An 18,061-nucleotide genomic window follows, 5' to 3' on the forward strand; every position below is an offset into this window, starting at 1 on the left:
TCTAAACTGGTGGATATGCTCTCAACGTCTGTTGAATTTGATCTCGTACAGACCGGCCAGGGACTTCAACGATGACCTGAATTTCTTGCTCAAAGGGGTTAAAGAGCTTGATGTTGGTTCACCATCAACATTTTCTGAGATTCTTCCTCACGGCTCACTGGCCTTTCCCATTGGAACCACCGAGGACGGACGGCCATTTCTGGCAGGAGCCTACTATGGCCTGGGAAGAGTCCTCGTTATTTCTCACGAAGGATGTCTTAGCAATCAGGTACAGTTAATATTCGAAATTACATGAAATAATTATTAAGTTCTAGATATTCACTTCAACACAATCATATTTTATTGGGAAATACCGTAAACATCAGTAGTCTTTTATATATTTGATGTGATTCTATTAATGTGATTTACAAACTGCTGCCTTCCTGCTTTTAATCAAAGAACCTGTCCACCTTCTGGAGCAACGCCATCCGCTGGCTGGATCAAGGCCGGAATGGAGTCGTAGGCGTTGTGGAAAAACGCGCAGTCCCGGTTCTCAGCAAGTCAGGGTTTACGTGCGAGTACACAGACTTCCGAAAAGACCTGAGTGTTTATATGGGAATGGCATACAGTGATGCTCATGCAAAGGAGATCCAAGACTTTGTTGCTGAGGGAGGAGGCCTAGTGATTGGTGGACATGCCTGGTACTGGTCATACGGCGGAGGAAATGTAATGACAGAATTTCCAGGTATGACAATGCAAGTTCATTTTGGGAATCAAATTCACCACAATCCATAGGCTCAAACTTCTTTTGGGGAAACGTCTTTCCAGGAAACAAGATCCTGAACAAAATGGGCCTGAGTCTTCTTGGCGATACAATTGATGGGGGCATTTACAAGGTCCCTGAATCCAGCCAAGCCATTGTGGACAACTACCATTTCCGCCACATGTTATCCCAGTTTGCTGGTCACGTCTTGGAGGAAAAGCCACTCAGCCAGAGCCAGACAGAGTCTTTTCAAAGCTGAGCAGCCACTGCGCCAACTTCTTGCAAATGAGAGCTTATGGCTGCTCGTCCTATATGCAGGTTTTGCTCGCACTCTATGACCTCATTGTGAAGGCAGGCGTGCCGCAGGTAGGTCGCCGAGCTAAAGCAGCCCAACGACAGGCTGCCGTTCAGAACGGTGACTGTAGTCATTGTGGTTGTAGGTGTCTGAAAGCAACCCGGTGAAGAGTCCCAAAGACCGCCTCCTTCTGTTCATGGGCTCAGAAATGTACAAGGCCTTCCCTGATCCTGATGTTCTCCTGCCCCACCTCATCAAGGACATCCCAACCTTACCAGTGGTCAACAGCCAGAGAATCAAGATTAATGTGGACACAGCAGGTGAGATTACACCCCAGGCACGCTGATAACCCTAACCCTGGTTAACCCTAACACTAACCCTAATCCTGGTTAACCCTAACCCTGGTTAACCCTAACCCTCACTTAAAGACATTACACCCCAGGCACGCTGATAACCCTAACCCTGGTTAACACTAACCCTAACCCTGGCTAACCCTAACCCTGGTTAACCCTAACCCTCACTTAAAGACATTACACCCCGGTCACGCTGATAACACTAACCCTGGTTAACCCTAACCCTGGTTAACCCTAACCCTCACTTAAAGACATTACACCCCAGGCACGCTGATAACCCTAACCCTGGTTAACCCTAACACTAACCCTAACCCTGGTTAACCCTAACCCTGGTTAACCCTAACTTAAAGACATTACACCCCAGTCACGCTGATAACCCTAACCCTGGTTAACCCTAAACCTGGTTAACCCTAACCCTCACTTAAAGACATTACACCCCAGGCACGCTGATAACCCTAACCCTGGTTAACCCTAAACCTGGTTAACCCTAACCCTCACTTAAAGACATTACACCCCAGGCACGCTGATAACCCTAACCCTGGTTGACCCTAACACTAACCCTAACCCTGGTTAACCCTAACCCTGGTTAACCCTAACCCTCACTTAAAGACATTACACCCCAGTCACGCTGATAACACTAACCCTGGTTAACCCTAACCCTGGTTAACCCTAACCCTAACTTAAAGACATTACACCCCAGTCACGCTGATAAGCCGCTTGAGTTTTTATGGCAAAAACGTGCCGAATATTGGCAACAATCATCCCGCTTTGGTCTATATTTCTTTCTTTTTTTGTTTTCTTTAATATTAATAAGGATACAATGTTATGCAGAGGTGTACTTATAACAATTTCATAGACAAATGAGTGTGATTACACTGTCCAATGTTCCAGGTTTTTCCCTGAGGAATTTATATGAATAAATGAATAATGTGATTGCTCATGTGACTTTAATTTTAGCAAGCAGTGAAGATGTAAAAAATGATTATAGACAGTTTTGAAATAAATGTTTACCTGCTGTTCTTTTCTGCTTGGTGATCTGCTAACCAACTGGGTTACTCTGTAGTAGCAAGACTGCACGATATTGAGTGGATAATACGTAAAGAAAATATGGCAACAAAGTGACATTCGGTATTATTGAATGGATTTGAAGTCCTGTGATTGCAACTCTAAGTTGAATTTAAACAATTTATTTAGTTATAGATGTATAACAATAACGATGTGAATGTGTTGAGTTTAGGAACAATTGGCTGAAATATAAGTAGATATAATTTATTTTATTGTGTGGATCTCAATTATTTCTGTCCAGATATTTAATACTTTTCTTTCAATTTTGCTGAGATAACTGATGAATATAAATCAGTTTCAGCTAAATAATCAGTTAATCATCTTTCCCCAGATATTTAGTAAATCTTAATTACTTTTATTCAGATAACTAGTAAACATAAATCAATTTTCCTTGTGAAAGTGATTTGTGTTTGCTTAATATTTCCTGGGTATATAACTCATCATTTTGGCTACTATTAATAAATCCAACACATTTTAACTATTGCATTCATTAACCTGCACTTGTTTTAGTTTAAATGTAGATAATTTACTCAATACTTTTTACTAAAAGTTGCAGTTATTAAAATCTACTCAATTATATTATGTGTCACTTTGTTGCCATAACTTTTTTAAGTAATCATTGGTCACAATTTTTAGAGTGTATTTAATGTTTTGTAATTACCCCTTTCAGATTTATCAACTTTCACCATGTCCACCAAACCTACCCAAGAGGCTTACAAGCGTTTGGTCAAAGGCTTGACTCAGCTGGACTTCAAAGATTACTATGTTCCTAGTGAGCTGGCTCTGGTTGGTGATGCCTTCCCTTTGGCAATCAACAGCCAAGGCCAAGTCCTAATGGCTGCCTCCACCTATGGCCTTGGAAGGATAGTGGTCCTGGGTCATGAGGCCTGCTTGTCCGAATTTCCCAGTCTGGTAGAGAATGCGGTGAATTGGCTTAGAGGAGATGGATCTGCCAACCTGTCTGTTGCAGTCCACCAAAATATTAAAGCGGCTGCTGACGAGCTCTGCCAATACAAGTTTACTGTGAAAGTTGTCGGGGGGTTTAGGAGTGATCTGGGGGTTGGTGTTTATGTGACAGATGCCTACAGCGTAGCAGCAGATCAGAAATCCCTGGTGACATTCATGAAGTCCGGAGGAGGAATCTTGATTGGGGGGCAGGCCTGGCATTGGTCTTCTAAAAACCCTGGGGTGGAGCCGTTGCTTAATTTTGATGGGAACAAGGTGTCTGGAGTAGCAGGGATCTACTTTACTGAGAAATTCAGAAAAATGGAAACTCTGTCCATCTCCCCAGAGGTCCCATACTCCTGGATGTCTCTGAAGTGAGTGTATCACACATCTGAAGCCTTTAATCAGAAAATCTCTCATTTTGCTGAAAAGTATCGCCTGCAGTTTTCCTTTTATCAGTGTCAATTCTTTTTTAAGATTTCTGTTGATCTAAACTGGTGGATATGCTCTCAACGTCTGTTGAATTTGATCTCGTACAGACCGGCCAGGGACTTCAACGATGACCTGAATTTCTTGCTCAAAGGGGTTAAAGAGCTTGATGTTGGTTCACCATCAACATTTTCTGAGATTCTTCCTCACGGCTCACTGGCCTTTCCCATTGGAACCACCGAGGACGGACGGCCATTTCTGGCAGGAGCCTACTATGGCCTGGGAAGAGTCCTCGTTATTTCTCACGAAGGATGTCTTAGCAATCAGGTACAGTTAATATTCAAAATTACATGAAATAGTTATTAAGTTCTAGATATTCACTTCAACACAATCATATTTTATTGGGAAATACCGTAAACATCAGTAGTCTTTTATATATTTGATGTGATTCTATTAATGTGATTTACAAACTGCTGCCTTCCTGCTTTTAATCAAAGAACCTGTCCACCTTCTGGAGCAACGCCATCCGCTGGCTGGATCAAGGCCGGAATGGAGTCGTAGGCGTTGTGGAAAAACGCGCAGTCCCGGTTCTCAGCAAGTCAGGGTTTACGTGCGAGTACACAGACTTCCGAAAAGACCTGAGTGTTTATATGGGAATGGCATACAGTGGTGCTCATGCAAAGGAGATCCAAGACTTTGTTGCTGAGGGAGGAGGCCTAGTGATTGGTGGACATGCCTGGTACTGGTCATACGGCGGAGAAAATGTAATGACAGAATTTCCAGGTATGACAATGCAAGTTCATTTTGGGAATCAAATTCACCACAATCCATAGGCTCAAACTTCTTTTGGGGAAACGTCTTTCCAGGAAACAAGATCCTGAACAAAATGGGCCTGAGTCTGCTTGGCGATACAATTGATGGGGGCATTTACAAGGTCCCTGAATCCAGCCAAGCCATTGTGGACAACTACCATTTCCGCCACATGTTATCCCAGTTTGCTGGTCACGTCTTGGAGGAAAAGGCACTCAGCCAGCACCAGACAGAGTCTTTTCAAAAGCTGAGCAGCCACTGCGCCAACTTCTTGCAAATGAGAGCTTATGGCTGCTCGTCCTATATGCAGGTTTTGCTCGCACTCTATGACATCATTGTGAAGGCAGGCGTGCCGCAGGTAGGTCGCCGAGCTAAAGCAGCCCAACGACAGGCTGCCGTTCAGAACGGTGACTGTAGTCATTGTGGTTGTAGGTGTCTGAAAGCAACCCGGTGAAGAGTCCCAAAGACCGCCTCCTTCTGTTCATGGGCTCAGAAATGTACAAGGCCTTCCCTGATCCTGATGTTCTCCTGCCCCACCTCATCAAGGACATCCCAACCTTACCAGTGGTCAACAGCCAGAGAATCAAGATTAATGTGGACACAGCAGGTGAGACGATGGCGTTCCAGCACAACCGCTGCCCAGTACATTTGCTTTTCCATTGTAAATTGGAACCTGTGGTGCTGTTGTTATTTGTCTTAGGAGGCTTTGAGTGGATCAGCACCGGTCTCTACCTCTCACCTGGTATGAAGACAAATCTGACCCTACCAGCAGCAATTGTCAACAAGGGATGGAAGGTACCAGACTGTTAAACTAGTCCAGCTGTGGCTGCGAGAAGACCACTAACCTTCATGTCTCCTTAGATCCAGATCGGCTGTCAAACAGACTATCTCAGTCACCAGCAGCTGATTAGAGCCCAGTCTGTCCATTTAAGAGTTCCCATCACTTCAGAAAAGATGCAGGTGCAGAACCTGTGGGGCGGTCTCATCTACCTGTTGGCCCCATCCCAAACCAGAGTGACAGGGGTCGAGATGGTTGTCCAGCAGGCTGTGCTCGCACCATATTATAAATCTGGTGAGTCTGGGATTGCACTGAAGCTGTGAGATATTTCTGAGGTTCTACACAGGACGAACCCCCGTTTTTATGGTTATAATTCCCTTTTTAGGTGTGACCACAGCTGACGACTGGTCGCAGCGGCGTGCGGCTCCATCCCCCTGGGCAGAGTTGGAGTTTGACAACATCATCCTGACTGTGCCATCAAAAGCTGTCCGTGACCTTGAGCAGGTTGATGAGCTGGCACAAGTCTGGAATAACATAATGAAGACCGTCGCTGAGCTCGCCGCAACACCGCTCAAATTTCCTCGCAAGGAACGCATCGTGATTGATGTGCAGATTTCTCATGGTAAGCGTGTCAGGGTTCGATCGAACAGGAGCCAGTTAACGTAGATCATTTCCCACCACCCACACGGAAGCACAAAGTTCTTCATCCAAGGTCTGTTGGACAAACAGGGTGGATGCATGCTGGCTATCCCATCATGGGACAGACTTCCACCGCCTACCTCATCACCAACACCACGAAGATTGCTGGGGGCATGTGGGGTCCCATTTATGGACTGGGACACAACCAACGGAGGAGCTGCTGGGAATTCCCACCACACACCACTGAGTGTACTTGCAACCTGTGGTCAGTGTACGTGCACGAGGAACTGCTGGGAATTAAGAGAACAGAGGTATCAGGCTGTTCTTGAGGTCTACTGGAATTTTCTGTTGTTCCGAGTGTTACTGTCTCATGCTGTGTGGTGCAGGCTCATTCAAACCTGACTTCAGAGAGGAGAAAAGCTCGGATGAAGAAATACGTTGCAGACGGCAGGAAGCTGAGCGACTGGAGTGTCTGGACAGCTCTGGAGACTTACCTGCAGGTGAGACACCTGCCTGATCTCCCTCCCCCTGATCATAAAGCATGAAGGTGAACAATGTGGCTTTTCTTCTCCTTCTCTCTTGTAGCTGCAGGAAAAGTTTGGCTGGGAAGCCTTCAAGAAGGTTTTTGCTGGCTACTATGAGATGAGCAACTTTCCTCACGACAACAAGGGAAAGATGAACCTGTATGCTGAAACCTTCTCCCGTGTTGTGGGAATGAATCTGTCTGGATTCTTCAAGTCCTGGGCTTGGCCCATCGAGGAGATCACTGAGGAGGATCTCTCTCATTTGCCCCCCTGGACCGACCACCCCATGGCCCAGTACAACTGAGGATCAGCCTCCTGGTGATCAATCAGCCTCCTGATGATCAATCAGCCTCCTGATGATCAACAGTGCAGAGCTTTGATCTTGTAACTTCTTTTAACCATTTAGCTTTTATGGGTTTGGGGTTGATCCTTGGGTTTTTCTGATATTCCGCCTCTTTGTTTGCTTCCTCCCCCAGTTGAGCAGCGGGTGTAAAAGGTCTCTGTTGCCTTAACTTAGTCACGGGAGACTTTTAATCTAATCCAGTTTTATGAACTCATTTTGTTGGTTTTATTCCCTGGTTATGACAGATGAAGTCGGTTGGATCAGAGCCAAGTACGAAACCCCCAAAAAAAGCCCGAGGTTCTTCAACTTTTCACCCTCAATTATGAGGACGAGAGGGGGGGTTTCAAAAGTGCAAAAGTTTTGATGATTTAATTGACATATAATCTAATTGAGATTTGTCAGCTCATCGTCTAACCCAGGCATGGGCAAACTACGGCCCGGGGGCCACACGCGGCCCGTTAAACGTTTTAATCCGGCCCGCCAAAATTGAAAAATTAAATGAATAAACCTTGTTAATGTTAAATTTTCACTGCAATTCTGGTGTTTTCCCACTAGAAAAAAGACAGTCAGGAGGAGAGTGATGGTGATATCCTGAAGGATAACAGAACTTTCAGTGCTTTAAAATAGAAATGGTTATTAATTTTTTTTTAAAAGGCACATTTTATTCATTTGATTTTAAGTGTTTTAAGACTCATTCCAAAGTCAGATATTTTGTCTCTTCATTTTCATTTGAAATTAAAGCACATGTTTTCTCCATATCCCAAGATGTGTATTTTTTCTCCAATGAGGTGAGGTTACCAAAGCACTCCATCCATCCATCTGCTCCTGGTCCGGCCCCTTTGTCAAATGTTAGAACCCATTGTGGCCCATGAATCAAAATGTTTGCCCACCCCTGGTCTAACCTCATAAAAATTCTATCATAAAGTTGGGTTTTGCTTTCCCTGGTGGTGAGGACCTAGAAATAATGCAATAATAGGTGCTTATTAGGGTGATAATTATATTAGACAACACTTGTGCGGCTTCAGGGTGAAATATAATCTTTGGTGGATGTCTTAAATGTCTTAATCCCCATGTAGTCTGCTGCCTTACCTGATATCATTACAATCCTATTTGTCTTTTCTGTTAATCAAGACAAGGCTAATAAAGAATTAATTAACTCCTTATCACTTTTTGAGTCATTTGTGCTTGATTGAGGGGAGTAATCTGAGCCTGCGTGGAGTCTGTTGCTCCCTTATTAGAATGATTTTATTAGAACCAGCGATGTAATTCTGCTTCATTTCAGGTGTGTTGTTGCTGTTGCTGTTGTTGTTGCTGCTGTTGTTGTTGTTGAGGGACTAACCTGGTGGTCATCACTGGTACTCGCCCAGTAGAACCACAGCGCCCTCTGGTGTCAGATAAATGTACGAAACTGGTCCGAAAAAACATCGGAACGAAAGTGAAACTGAGGCTGAAGAACGTCGTTAAAGTCTTTAGGTCAGGTTAGACGGTCCTTTGTGTTCCTGAGACACATTAGACTCCTTATCAGGGTGGGAATATCAGTGGGTTTGGATCAGGATCAACTCCGACACAGAATCCGGAGAAACTGGACTGGGTTTCTTCTCTTGAAGACGTTTCACCTTCTATCCAGAAGGCTTCTTCAGTTCTGAAATCGCTGGGGAGAGAGCTTGAAAATATATAGCCCCTGTGGACCATTAGCATGCTAATGATCTGGGTGGTCACCTGAGAGTCGTTAGCAGGGTCGTTCGTCGGGTCGTTCACCTAGTTTCTGTTGAGGTGTCTCCCCTTTGTCTGCTGGATCACATGGTGATGAGTCACTGGATCTCCTGGAATGGTGGGAATGTTTGTTTTGCTGTTGGAAGGAGTGGAGGACTGCATTGTATGTGGGTGACAGGAAGTGCCTCAGGCCACCACCTCTGTGTAAGGATGGTTTTTCCAATTTAACATGGATAGCTTCCTTGACCCCCCTTTTAAACCAGCGGTCTTCTCTGGCCAGTATCCTTACTTGGCTGTCCTCAAAGGAGTGCCCACTCTCCTTTAGGTGTAGGTGGACTGCTGAGTCCTGACCTGAAGAGGTGGCGCGTCTGTGTTGTGCCATTCTTCTGTGGAGAGGTTGTTTGGTTTCCCCAATGTACAGTTCCTTGCATTTCTCCTGGCACTGTACAGCATAAACAACATTACTTTGTTTGGGTCTTGGTGTCTTGTCCTTCAGGTGTACTAACCTCTGTCTGAGAGTGTTGCTGGGTTTGAAATGAACCTGTATGTCGTGTTTCTGGAGGATCCTCCTAAACTTCTCCGAGACTCCAGACAGGTAGGGGATGGAAACGCTGCGGCGTTTGTTTCTCTCCTCCTCTCCTTTGCTGAGGTCTCGCTTTCTTGAGGTCCTGGTGAGGTCCTGGTGAAGGCCCCAGTCAAAGGGTCTTAGTAGTTCTTAGTATCATCATTGGTTGTTTTGTCATCCACCTTTTCAGACCCTCCATCCATTTCATCATGACCACCCAGCCAACACAGAACCTCCATGAAGAGTCTTACGCACGTCTCATGAGAGGCGTGAAAGAACTGGACCTCTGTGGTCCCAGTGCTCCCAGTGACCTGGTCCTCATCAGTGACCACGCCTTTCCTCTGGCGATGAACAGCCAAGGCCAGGTTATTATGGCTGCTTCTCTGTACGGCCGTGGAAGGATCGTGGTCCTTGGTCATGAGGGTTACCTCACTGCCTTTCCTGACCTGGTGGAAAATGCCGTGACCTGGAATTGTTGATTTTACATTAAATCGTGTGCATATTGAACATTCTCTGCATCATTCGTGGTTTCCCGCAGTGTGTCAGGCCGTGGGCCTCTTCCAGAGCGGCATCTACCAGACCGGGCGGGAGAACAGGTCTGCCATCTGGGCCCCGCCAAATTCCTTCAACTTTCACAGCCCCCCTTTCCTTCCAAACTGTTTTTTCATGTGGAGAAGCTTCTTCTTGATCACAACTAAGTCTTTCCCTGTCGTATCTTGGAAGAATTTCATGCACTGTTTTCTCTGCCAACAACAAATTGTAACTTGGTTTATAACCTGCTGCCTTCTTTGCTGCCTGATCTGCCGCCTCATTACCTTTTCCCTCTAAAGAGTTCTCCTTGCTGTGACCTTTGCACTTTACGACTGCGACCTCTGCTGGTTCCATGAGTGCCTGTGTCAGTTGCCTCATCTCTGCCTCATGTTTTATAGGAGATCCTGATGCTGTGTTAAAACCTGCCCGCAACCATTGACAAAGTTCTAAGTGTATTGCTCCCACTACATATGCTGAATCTGTATAGATGGTCACTCTCTTTCCCTTTGATATTTCTAACGCTCTAATAACTGCCTTCAATTCTGCAAGTTGTGCTGACTCTTTACCTGTTAGGTTTCCTGTTTCCACTTCCTCAAAATCTTCTTCCGATTTTCTAACTATTGCATAGGCAGCTTTCAGCCCCTCCTGTGGGTGTCTGAAACAACAGCCGTCTGTGAATAGTATTTCATCTGGATCCTTTAACGGCTCTGTCTTAAGATCTACTCTAATTTTTTCATCTTTCTTCACTTTCTCCTCACATCTGTGTGGTTCACCCTCTCCCATACCATCTGCCATATTGATCCCTTCATGTGTGTATGTTATGTGTGGTGCAGTTAAAATCTTGTCCATCCTGGTCTGTCTAAGTGAGGTCATGGTGAATGCTGCTGAGCTGACCAGTGATACCACACTATGTGTTGTAAGAACTGTCAGAGCGTAACCCATCACTAAACGTTTTTTGTAAAAGTTTTGCTACCCCTGCTACCTGCCTTACACACGGTGGCTGCCTGTTTTCAATGGGGTCCAGCATTATCCTTGCATACATTAATACTTTCCTTTCACCCCCTTTTTTCTGAAAGAGAACACCATTTACTGTATGTTCTCCTTCAGAAACATCCAAAAAGAAAGTATCTTTATATTCCGGAATGGCAAAACATGCAGATGTCGTGAGTGCCTGTTTAAGAGCAATGAACGCTTTCTCTCCCTCAGTTGTCCATGTTAGCCGGGCTGTCACATCACGCATTCCCTGTTCATTCACCATTGTACGTAGGAGCGTAGTCTTTTCTGAATATGCAGGAATAAAATGTCTACTATAGCTCGCGAGACCCAGAAATGACAACATTTCCTTTACAGTCTCTCATACCACTCATTCTGTTCAGCAAAGTCGACCTGTGCAGCCACACCTTCAGGCCCAACACACAAACACGGTGATGTAATCATCCAGAAATTTCCCTGTAACTTTTCTCTAAACGCATCCTGATACACCTCATTGTTCTCACGGTCGTAAAATAGGGTGACATGATAGGGATCAACTGGCGGGGCAAAAGGACTTAGCATCGACAACCAGGACCTCCAGCTCTGAAACAATGCCACAACACCGACACCAGGTGAGGTCTCTGGCTCAAGTTCTCCCCAATAAATGTCCGCCCACACCCCCTGTTCTGGAGAGAGTGTCGGAATCATCAGCATTTGTCCCTTCACACCTTGGTGTGAAATACAGCAGTTCAGTTTCATTCCATTAGGAAATTGCACCAAAAGACCTTTATCTCCACACAGAATAGCTGCTCCTGTCCTCACAAGGAGATCTCGTCCCTACAGGTTGATATGGCCATGTTGTGAAATGACAAAGGGTGCAACACAGTCTGTCTGGCAACACGATTCACTAATGGCACCGAAAACGGCAGTCTCTCCGGGCTTCCTGAGAACCCCACAAGCTCGACGGTGTCAGATGAGATCGGCTCCGGTGATAAATTCCATGAGATGGTGGAACACTGCCTGGTACCTCTGGGTAGTTGTGATATGGACAGTCCCTTTGCCAATGACCGTACCCTTTGCAGGCGTGACACTGATCTTGGCCTAAGTACCCCCGCCTATCAAGCCGTATCCCTGCCCGCCGCGTCTCCCACACATGCCTCCCCTTGGACTGACCCAATACGGGTTTATCGGAGCAAAATCTTGCTGCGGACCTAGCGGATCTGGCTGCACCTGCCGAGAAAACTGCTGAACCATCTGTTTCTCTTCCTTGTGTTTATCATTTAGCTTTTTCTGTGCTTCATCTAACTGCATTTTTAGGAGCTGTTCCTGCGCTGTCATCACCCCCTCTTTCTTTCCCTGTTGTTTAGAACCAGGATGGCACCCTGTGGCACACATCCATTCCTCTTTACACCTTGCAAGGAATCCATGTGCCGACTCACTTTCCTCCCACTTAAATCTTAAATTCTGCATTGCTCCTGGAGATACTGGAAATATCTGTCTCATAGCTTCACCAACCCTGGATGCACATGGGCCAAAACGTGCAGCATTAGGTCTGTCTTTAATGCCTGCTGCTACCTCAACTTTATCCAAATCCCAGAGAGATACCTGTCTCCCTAAAATTCCTCTAAAGTCTCCCATTGCCAACTGCATGCTCTGTGTTAAACTGAAAAGGGTAGACCTCCACTTGCCGCCTCCCTCTGCGGGTGGGGGCATCTTATCCACCAAACAATTAGTGTCTGTGATAGCAAATGGAACATATACTGGTTCCTGTCCTCCTCTTTTCTGTATCAGAGGGGCCTGTAGCTGCGGCATTCCTGAAACGGGCCCCTTACTCCTTGTGTGTATTCCTGTTTGACCCGCCTCCTCATTATTTATGGTCCCTGTCAATGGTACGCCTCTATACTCACACTCACTCTCTTCCCATGATTCTAATTCATATAATTCTGTCTGAGCTTCAACAGGCTCCTGAACCTCCAATTCTCCAATAAATGTAGCCAGAATTTTGAAGGTATCTGTCTTATTCTCGCTCTCCTCTTTATCACTGCTATAAATCAATCTTGCCTTCTCCTCCCTGTGCTCAGCCCTGGCAAATCCTCCTGATGGATCAGCTCTTTTCACTTGTTTTGTTTGATTGCTAAGTGTTTTAAAGACATGTAATGCAGATTTTTGACTGTCCTGTTTTTTAAATATAGTTTGTTGGGAGATTTTAGGGCGAACCACCTGAGCTTCTTCTCTAAATTCAATTTTTCCTAAGTTATCTTCAACCTCTTCCTGTCCCTGTTTGATCCTGCTAACCTGTCTCCAAAGTTCACCCACTGTCTCACGTAACTCCTGCATTTCTTCATTTCTGTCCACATCTAACTGACCACTGTTAATAGTCAAAACTGGCAATTGATATGGGGGTGGGGAAGAGGTAGTAGGTAATGATGGGTAAAGAGTGGTGTTAAGTGTCAATGTCTGGTTTGGATCTTCTAATGAAGGCTTCTCTACATTAGGCACTCGTGTGACCCCCCTAGATCTGCAATAGTGCACTGCTGCACCTGCCACAGCCACAACATGTATCCTTCGACGCTTATCTTCCAACTCCTTACCCTGTTTTTGCCATGATTTTCCTGCTATAAAACCTAATTTTGGATTATCAAGATGATCCTGTAATATAGTGTGAATTTCTGACTCCCACTTACACAATGCTTCAGCTAAATTAACCTTCACCTCTGGAGGGGGAAGTATCTTCTGCTTCTGAGCTTCCTTCCACAACTTTTTTATTGCATCCAATTCTCTTTCCCTGTCCTGTTCTTTCATGCCACTCACCACCTGATCAAGAGTCCACTTCCATTGTTCTTCCACAGACCGAGGATAGGGAGAACATTCTCCCTGATCCCAACACGCTTTACCACACTCCAGTTCCATCTTTAACTATGCTCCCAAGTGAGATTGAATGTGAATGACTCCAACGGTCAACTCAATGCCTCAGTGAAACAAGCTTCTAGATCAAACGTCTTTGATCCGGTTCCACTCTGGGGGTTAATTCCCAAGGACAAAGAGCCTTTTAATTCACGTTCACTCTGGCACTTTTCCAACCCACACAAAAACACAAATCTCGGGCGTCGGGAGTGTCCGTCCCGTCAACCGCGCTCCGAGTCCCAACCCAAATCTTTTTCATATACAGTGCTGTGTATATGCAATACAGCACTGTACTAGCTCCGGTTTACTCTAACCGTACTTACGGACTCGAACCGTACTTATTTACGGACTCGAACCGCACTTACTAACGGACTCGAACCGTTCTTATTTACGGACTCTAACCGCACTTACTAACGGACTCGAACCGTACTTATTTACGGACTCGAACCGTACTTATTTACGGACTCTAACCGCACTTACTAACGGACTCGAACCGTACTTATTTACGGACTCTAACCGCACTTACTAACGGACTCGAACCGTACTTACTAACGGACTCGAACCGTTCTTATTTACGGACTCGAACCGCACTTACTAACGGACTCGAACCGTTCTTATTTACGGACTCGAACCGTACTTACTAACGGACTCGAACCGTTCTTATTTACGGACTCGAACCGTACTTACTAACGGACTCGAACCGTACTTATTTACGGACTCTAACCGCACTTACTAACGGACTCGAACCGTACTTATTTACGGACTCGAACCGCGCTTACTAACGGACGCGAACCGTTCTTATTTACGGACTCGAACCGCGCTTACTAACGGACTCGAACCGTTCTTATTTACGGACTCTAACCGCACTTACTAACGGACTCGAACCGCACTTACTAACGGACTCGAACCGCACTTACTAACGGACTCGAACCGTACTTATTTACGGACTCGAACCGCACTTACTAACGGACTCGAACCGTTCTTATTTACGGACTCGAACCGTAATTCCTGCAGTCATTTCAATATTTTCTATATTTGTATCTGGAATTTATAACTAGGACACTTCAATTGACAGTGACGACAATTTTTTTGGAAATTGCCAATGTGCAGAACTTTTGATTAAACAGGTGTCTGCTTACCTTTTATTAGGGATCCCTTTGTCGTCAGTTGTCCTCCGAAGTGACCATTGTTGAATTCTTTGCCTCAGATGACTTCTCTGTCTTCATCACGTCGGGGTCACCAAATTGTTGGATTGCAGTACCTCTCGTGTGTCACTGCCATTCCGCGTGTTTTTTAAATGAAGACTTCAAGAAAACAAATGTCAATTTTAAAATGTATTTAGCAAACAGAATCAATTCAAGATACAAATATTACAGAGCTCCGGGCCAGTTCATAACCCTACAATAACAGAGTCAATTGTCAGGGCATGAAGTCTGACAACCTAACTATCCGTTGGCCCAGTTTATATAGAAAGACATATGTAATTATTGATGCTAATTCAGTCCAATCCAGTCCTTCTTCTTGGGTGACTTCATCTTCTTCTTCCTGCCTCATTTGGTGTTGGTGCGGTCCTTCTCCATTGTCTTCTCAGATGGCCAGGTCAGCGGTCTTATTCCTGTGCAGGAACTTATCAATCACCAGTAAATTATGCTGTCATATTTTATGATGAGGGTCTACCATTTCCTGTCTGCCTGGCTCCAACTGTCTAAGCAGTATTCATGTCAAAGAAGGGTCAACTGGCTTGCTTATGTGTATTCCTACTAAAGATTATATAGTATTCCTAACTTCTAAACTAACTGTAACATAAAACAAAAACATATAGTCTAACACATGCTAATAAGATAAAAGATGCTAACAATATAAACTAATTCTCTTCACCACATAGATTCTAGTTAAGTTTCCAAACAAGTTAACTTCACCGTGTTGCAATTTGAAATTATAATAGCACGAGTTCAATACGGTCTTTCTCCAAAAGCGCGTGCGCGTTAGATGAAAATACCGCAAAGTTTCTCAGTAGGGACGAGATCTTCTGAGTAAACAATTAGTGTCAAGTTCGCCTTCAAAATGCCAGGAAAAATGCACGAAAGCTTCCGCGATCTACAACTGAAAAGGCCACAGATCGCATTCCTTGTTGCCCCTTTTAAATGCCCCGCACTGTTTTAAAGCCCCGCACTGTTTTAAAGCCCCGCCAGTCACAGGTGAGGCTGCAGCTGAGGTGGAGATGATCGATCTTTGTGAGGAGGACCAACTGAAACCTGCTTTAAGGTATCGCTTCTCAAATAGTGGGGCGCGCCCGCGTGTGACCCCGGAGAACATGTTTTTTTATTTTTCGCCGTACTAGAATAAAGTGTAATCGCACATCCCACGCGCACACACCACAGAGCAAGAAATAGGAAGTGCAGTGAACAAACCCTCAAGAGACAGCATGAAAAAATACTTAACAGTGATGAAAAGAAAGGCGGAGAGAGACGGAGATAATGAGACAAACGAAAGCTAAGACGAGGAAATCTGACGAAGCCTTTATAGCGCTTGGCTTCACTGTGACTACGGTGGGAGACGAGGAAAGACCGGTGTGTTTCCTGTGTCTAAAAATGTTGGTAGGACAGCATGGAGCCAAATAAATGAAGGCGTCACTTAAAGACATTACACCCCAGGCACGCTGATAACCCTAACCCTGGTTAACCCTAACCCTGGTTAACCCTAAACCTGGTTAACCCTAACCCTAACTTAAAGACATTACACCCCAGGCACGCTGATAACCCTAACCCTGGTTAACCCTAAACCTGGTTAACCCTAACCCTAACTTAAAGACATTACACCCCAGGCACGCTGATAACCCTAACCCTGGTTAACCCTAACACTAACCCTAACCCTGGTTAACCATAACCCTGGTTAACCCTAACCCTGGTTAACCCTAACACTAACCCTAACCCTGGTTAACCCTAACCCTGGTTAACCCTAACCCTCACTTAAAGACATTACACCCCGGTCACGCTGATAACACTAACCCTGGTTAACGAAGTCCACAAACAAAAATATAATAATTAAAATATCTTTTTTTCTCTTACTATGCATGTTGCTTAGTGGGACTTCTGGCATTCCTTGCTCACGCGGGAGCAGACAGTTTTGAAATAAATGCTTACCTGCTGTTCTTTTATGCATGGTGATCAGGCAACAACTCTGCTCACATTTGTTCCGGTCCGGTTTTGCAAATATGGACATCCATTGAGTGGAACTTAAGCATCATGAAGTTGATTTTATCGAATTATTTTAAGATGATATGCTTGTAATTATAGATACTTTTTAGTGTAATATGGGCAATCTTTTATTTTTGATTGCTTTCTTTATTCAATAAAACCATTACATTCTTCAATGTATCAAAGTGTGACATATCTAAACAACTACACTGTAAAAACTGGGATTGGGATTTATTAACAATTAATTAAAAAACATAATGTATACATAATAAAAAAGACTATGTGCAGTTGTGAATCAAACTGAGCTAAACTGAACAAATTTAAATGAATTGTTGATTGAAATTTACTAAGTTTTGTTTGAATAAAATCAGCTAAAAAACACTGCGTACATTTTAATAGTATTTTATGAGAAAGGCCAAATATGCAAAAAATTGATCAGTTCTATGAGCTGTGAGGTTTTTGGTTTTAATCACTTTTTTTTTTTACACTTAAGCCCAGTGCATTTTGGGTCACTTCCCGCCACATCGACGTTATTTCACCATCTGCGACAGATTCCACGCATTGCTGTTTCCCAAAGGTAAGAACAGTTTAATTGCTGGTATTTTACAAACATTTTATAACCAAATTTCTGTAGGAGCGGAACATTAATTCGCGTCACTTCCATATAGATTCTAGTTAAGGTTCCAAACAAGTTAACTTCACTGTGTTGCAATTTGAAATTATATTAGCATTAAAATGATATTAAAATATAAAAGTAATGCAATTATTTTAACGTCAGTTCCTAGAGTATAATGTTATACTATGTGTAACAGCCGAGGACAGGCCTGGCCAACCCGCGGCTCTTTGCCTGGTTTCATGCGGCTCTAACGTTCATATCGAAGTTTGGTTTTGGGTTTTTTTAATGTGCGTGTTCGCTTCGCACGAGTTCAATACGGTCTTTCTCCAAAAGCACGTGCGCGTTAGATGAAAATACCGCAAAGTTTCTCAGTAGGGACGAGATCTTCTGAGTAAACAATTAGTGTCAAGTTCGCCTTCAAAATGGCAGGAAAACCTGCACGAAAGCTTCCGCGATCTACAACTGAAAAGGCCACAGATCGCATTCCTCGTTGCCCCTTTTAAATGCCCCGCACTATTTTAAAGCCCCGCACTGTTTTAAAGCCCCGCACTGTTTTAAAGCCCCGCCAGTCACAGGTGAGGCTGCAGCTGAGGTGGAGATGATCGATCTTTGTGAGGAGGACCAACTGAAACCTGCTTTA

At 44.5% G+C, this 18,061-nt stretch overlaps 1 protein-coding gene across 1 annotated transcript in view; it reads left to right on the forward strand.

The window, feature by feature from the left end:
- The window catches only part of LOC115246528 (uncharacterized), an 89,106-nt gene that overhangs the window by 27,666 nt on the left and 43,379 nt on the right, over nucleotides 1–18,061 (forward strand). The window contains 10 exon segments of the mRNA XM_029844166.1: nucleotides 52–268; nucleotides 439–724; nucleotides 808–948; nucleotides 951–1,108; nucleotides 1,183–1,357; nucleotides 3,126–3,774; nucleotides 3,940–4,156; nucleotides 4,327–4,612; nucleotides 4,696–4,997; nucleotides 5,072–5,246. Of these exon segments, the coding sequence (XP_029700026.1) occupies nucleotides 52–268; nucleotides 439–724; nucleotides 808–948; nucleotides 951–1,108; nucleotides 1,183–1,357; nucleotides 3,126–3,774; nucleotides 3,940–4,156; nucleotides 4,327–4,612; nucleotides 4,696–4,997; nucleotides 5,072–5,246 (2,606 nt within the window).

This window comes from Takifugu rubripes, chromosome 11 (assembly GCF_901000725.2).
Source record: "Takifugu rubripes chromosome 11, fTakRub1.2, whole genome shotgun sequence".
Lineage (NCBI taxonomy): Eukaryota > Metazoa > Chordata > Actinopteri > Tetraodontiformes > Tetraodontidae > Takifugu > Takifugu rubripes.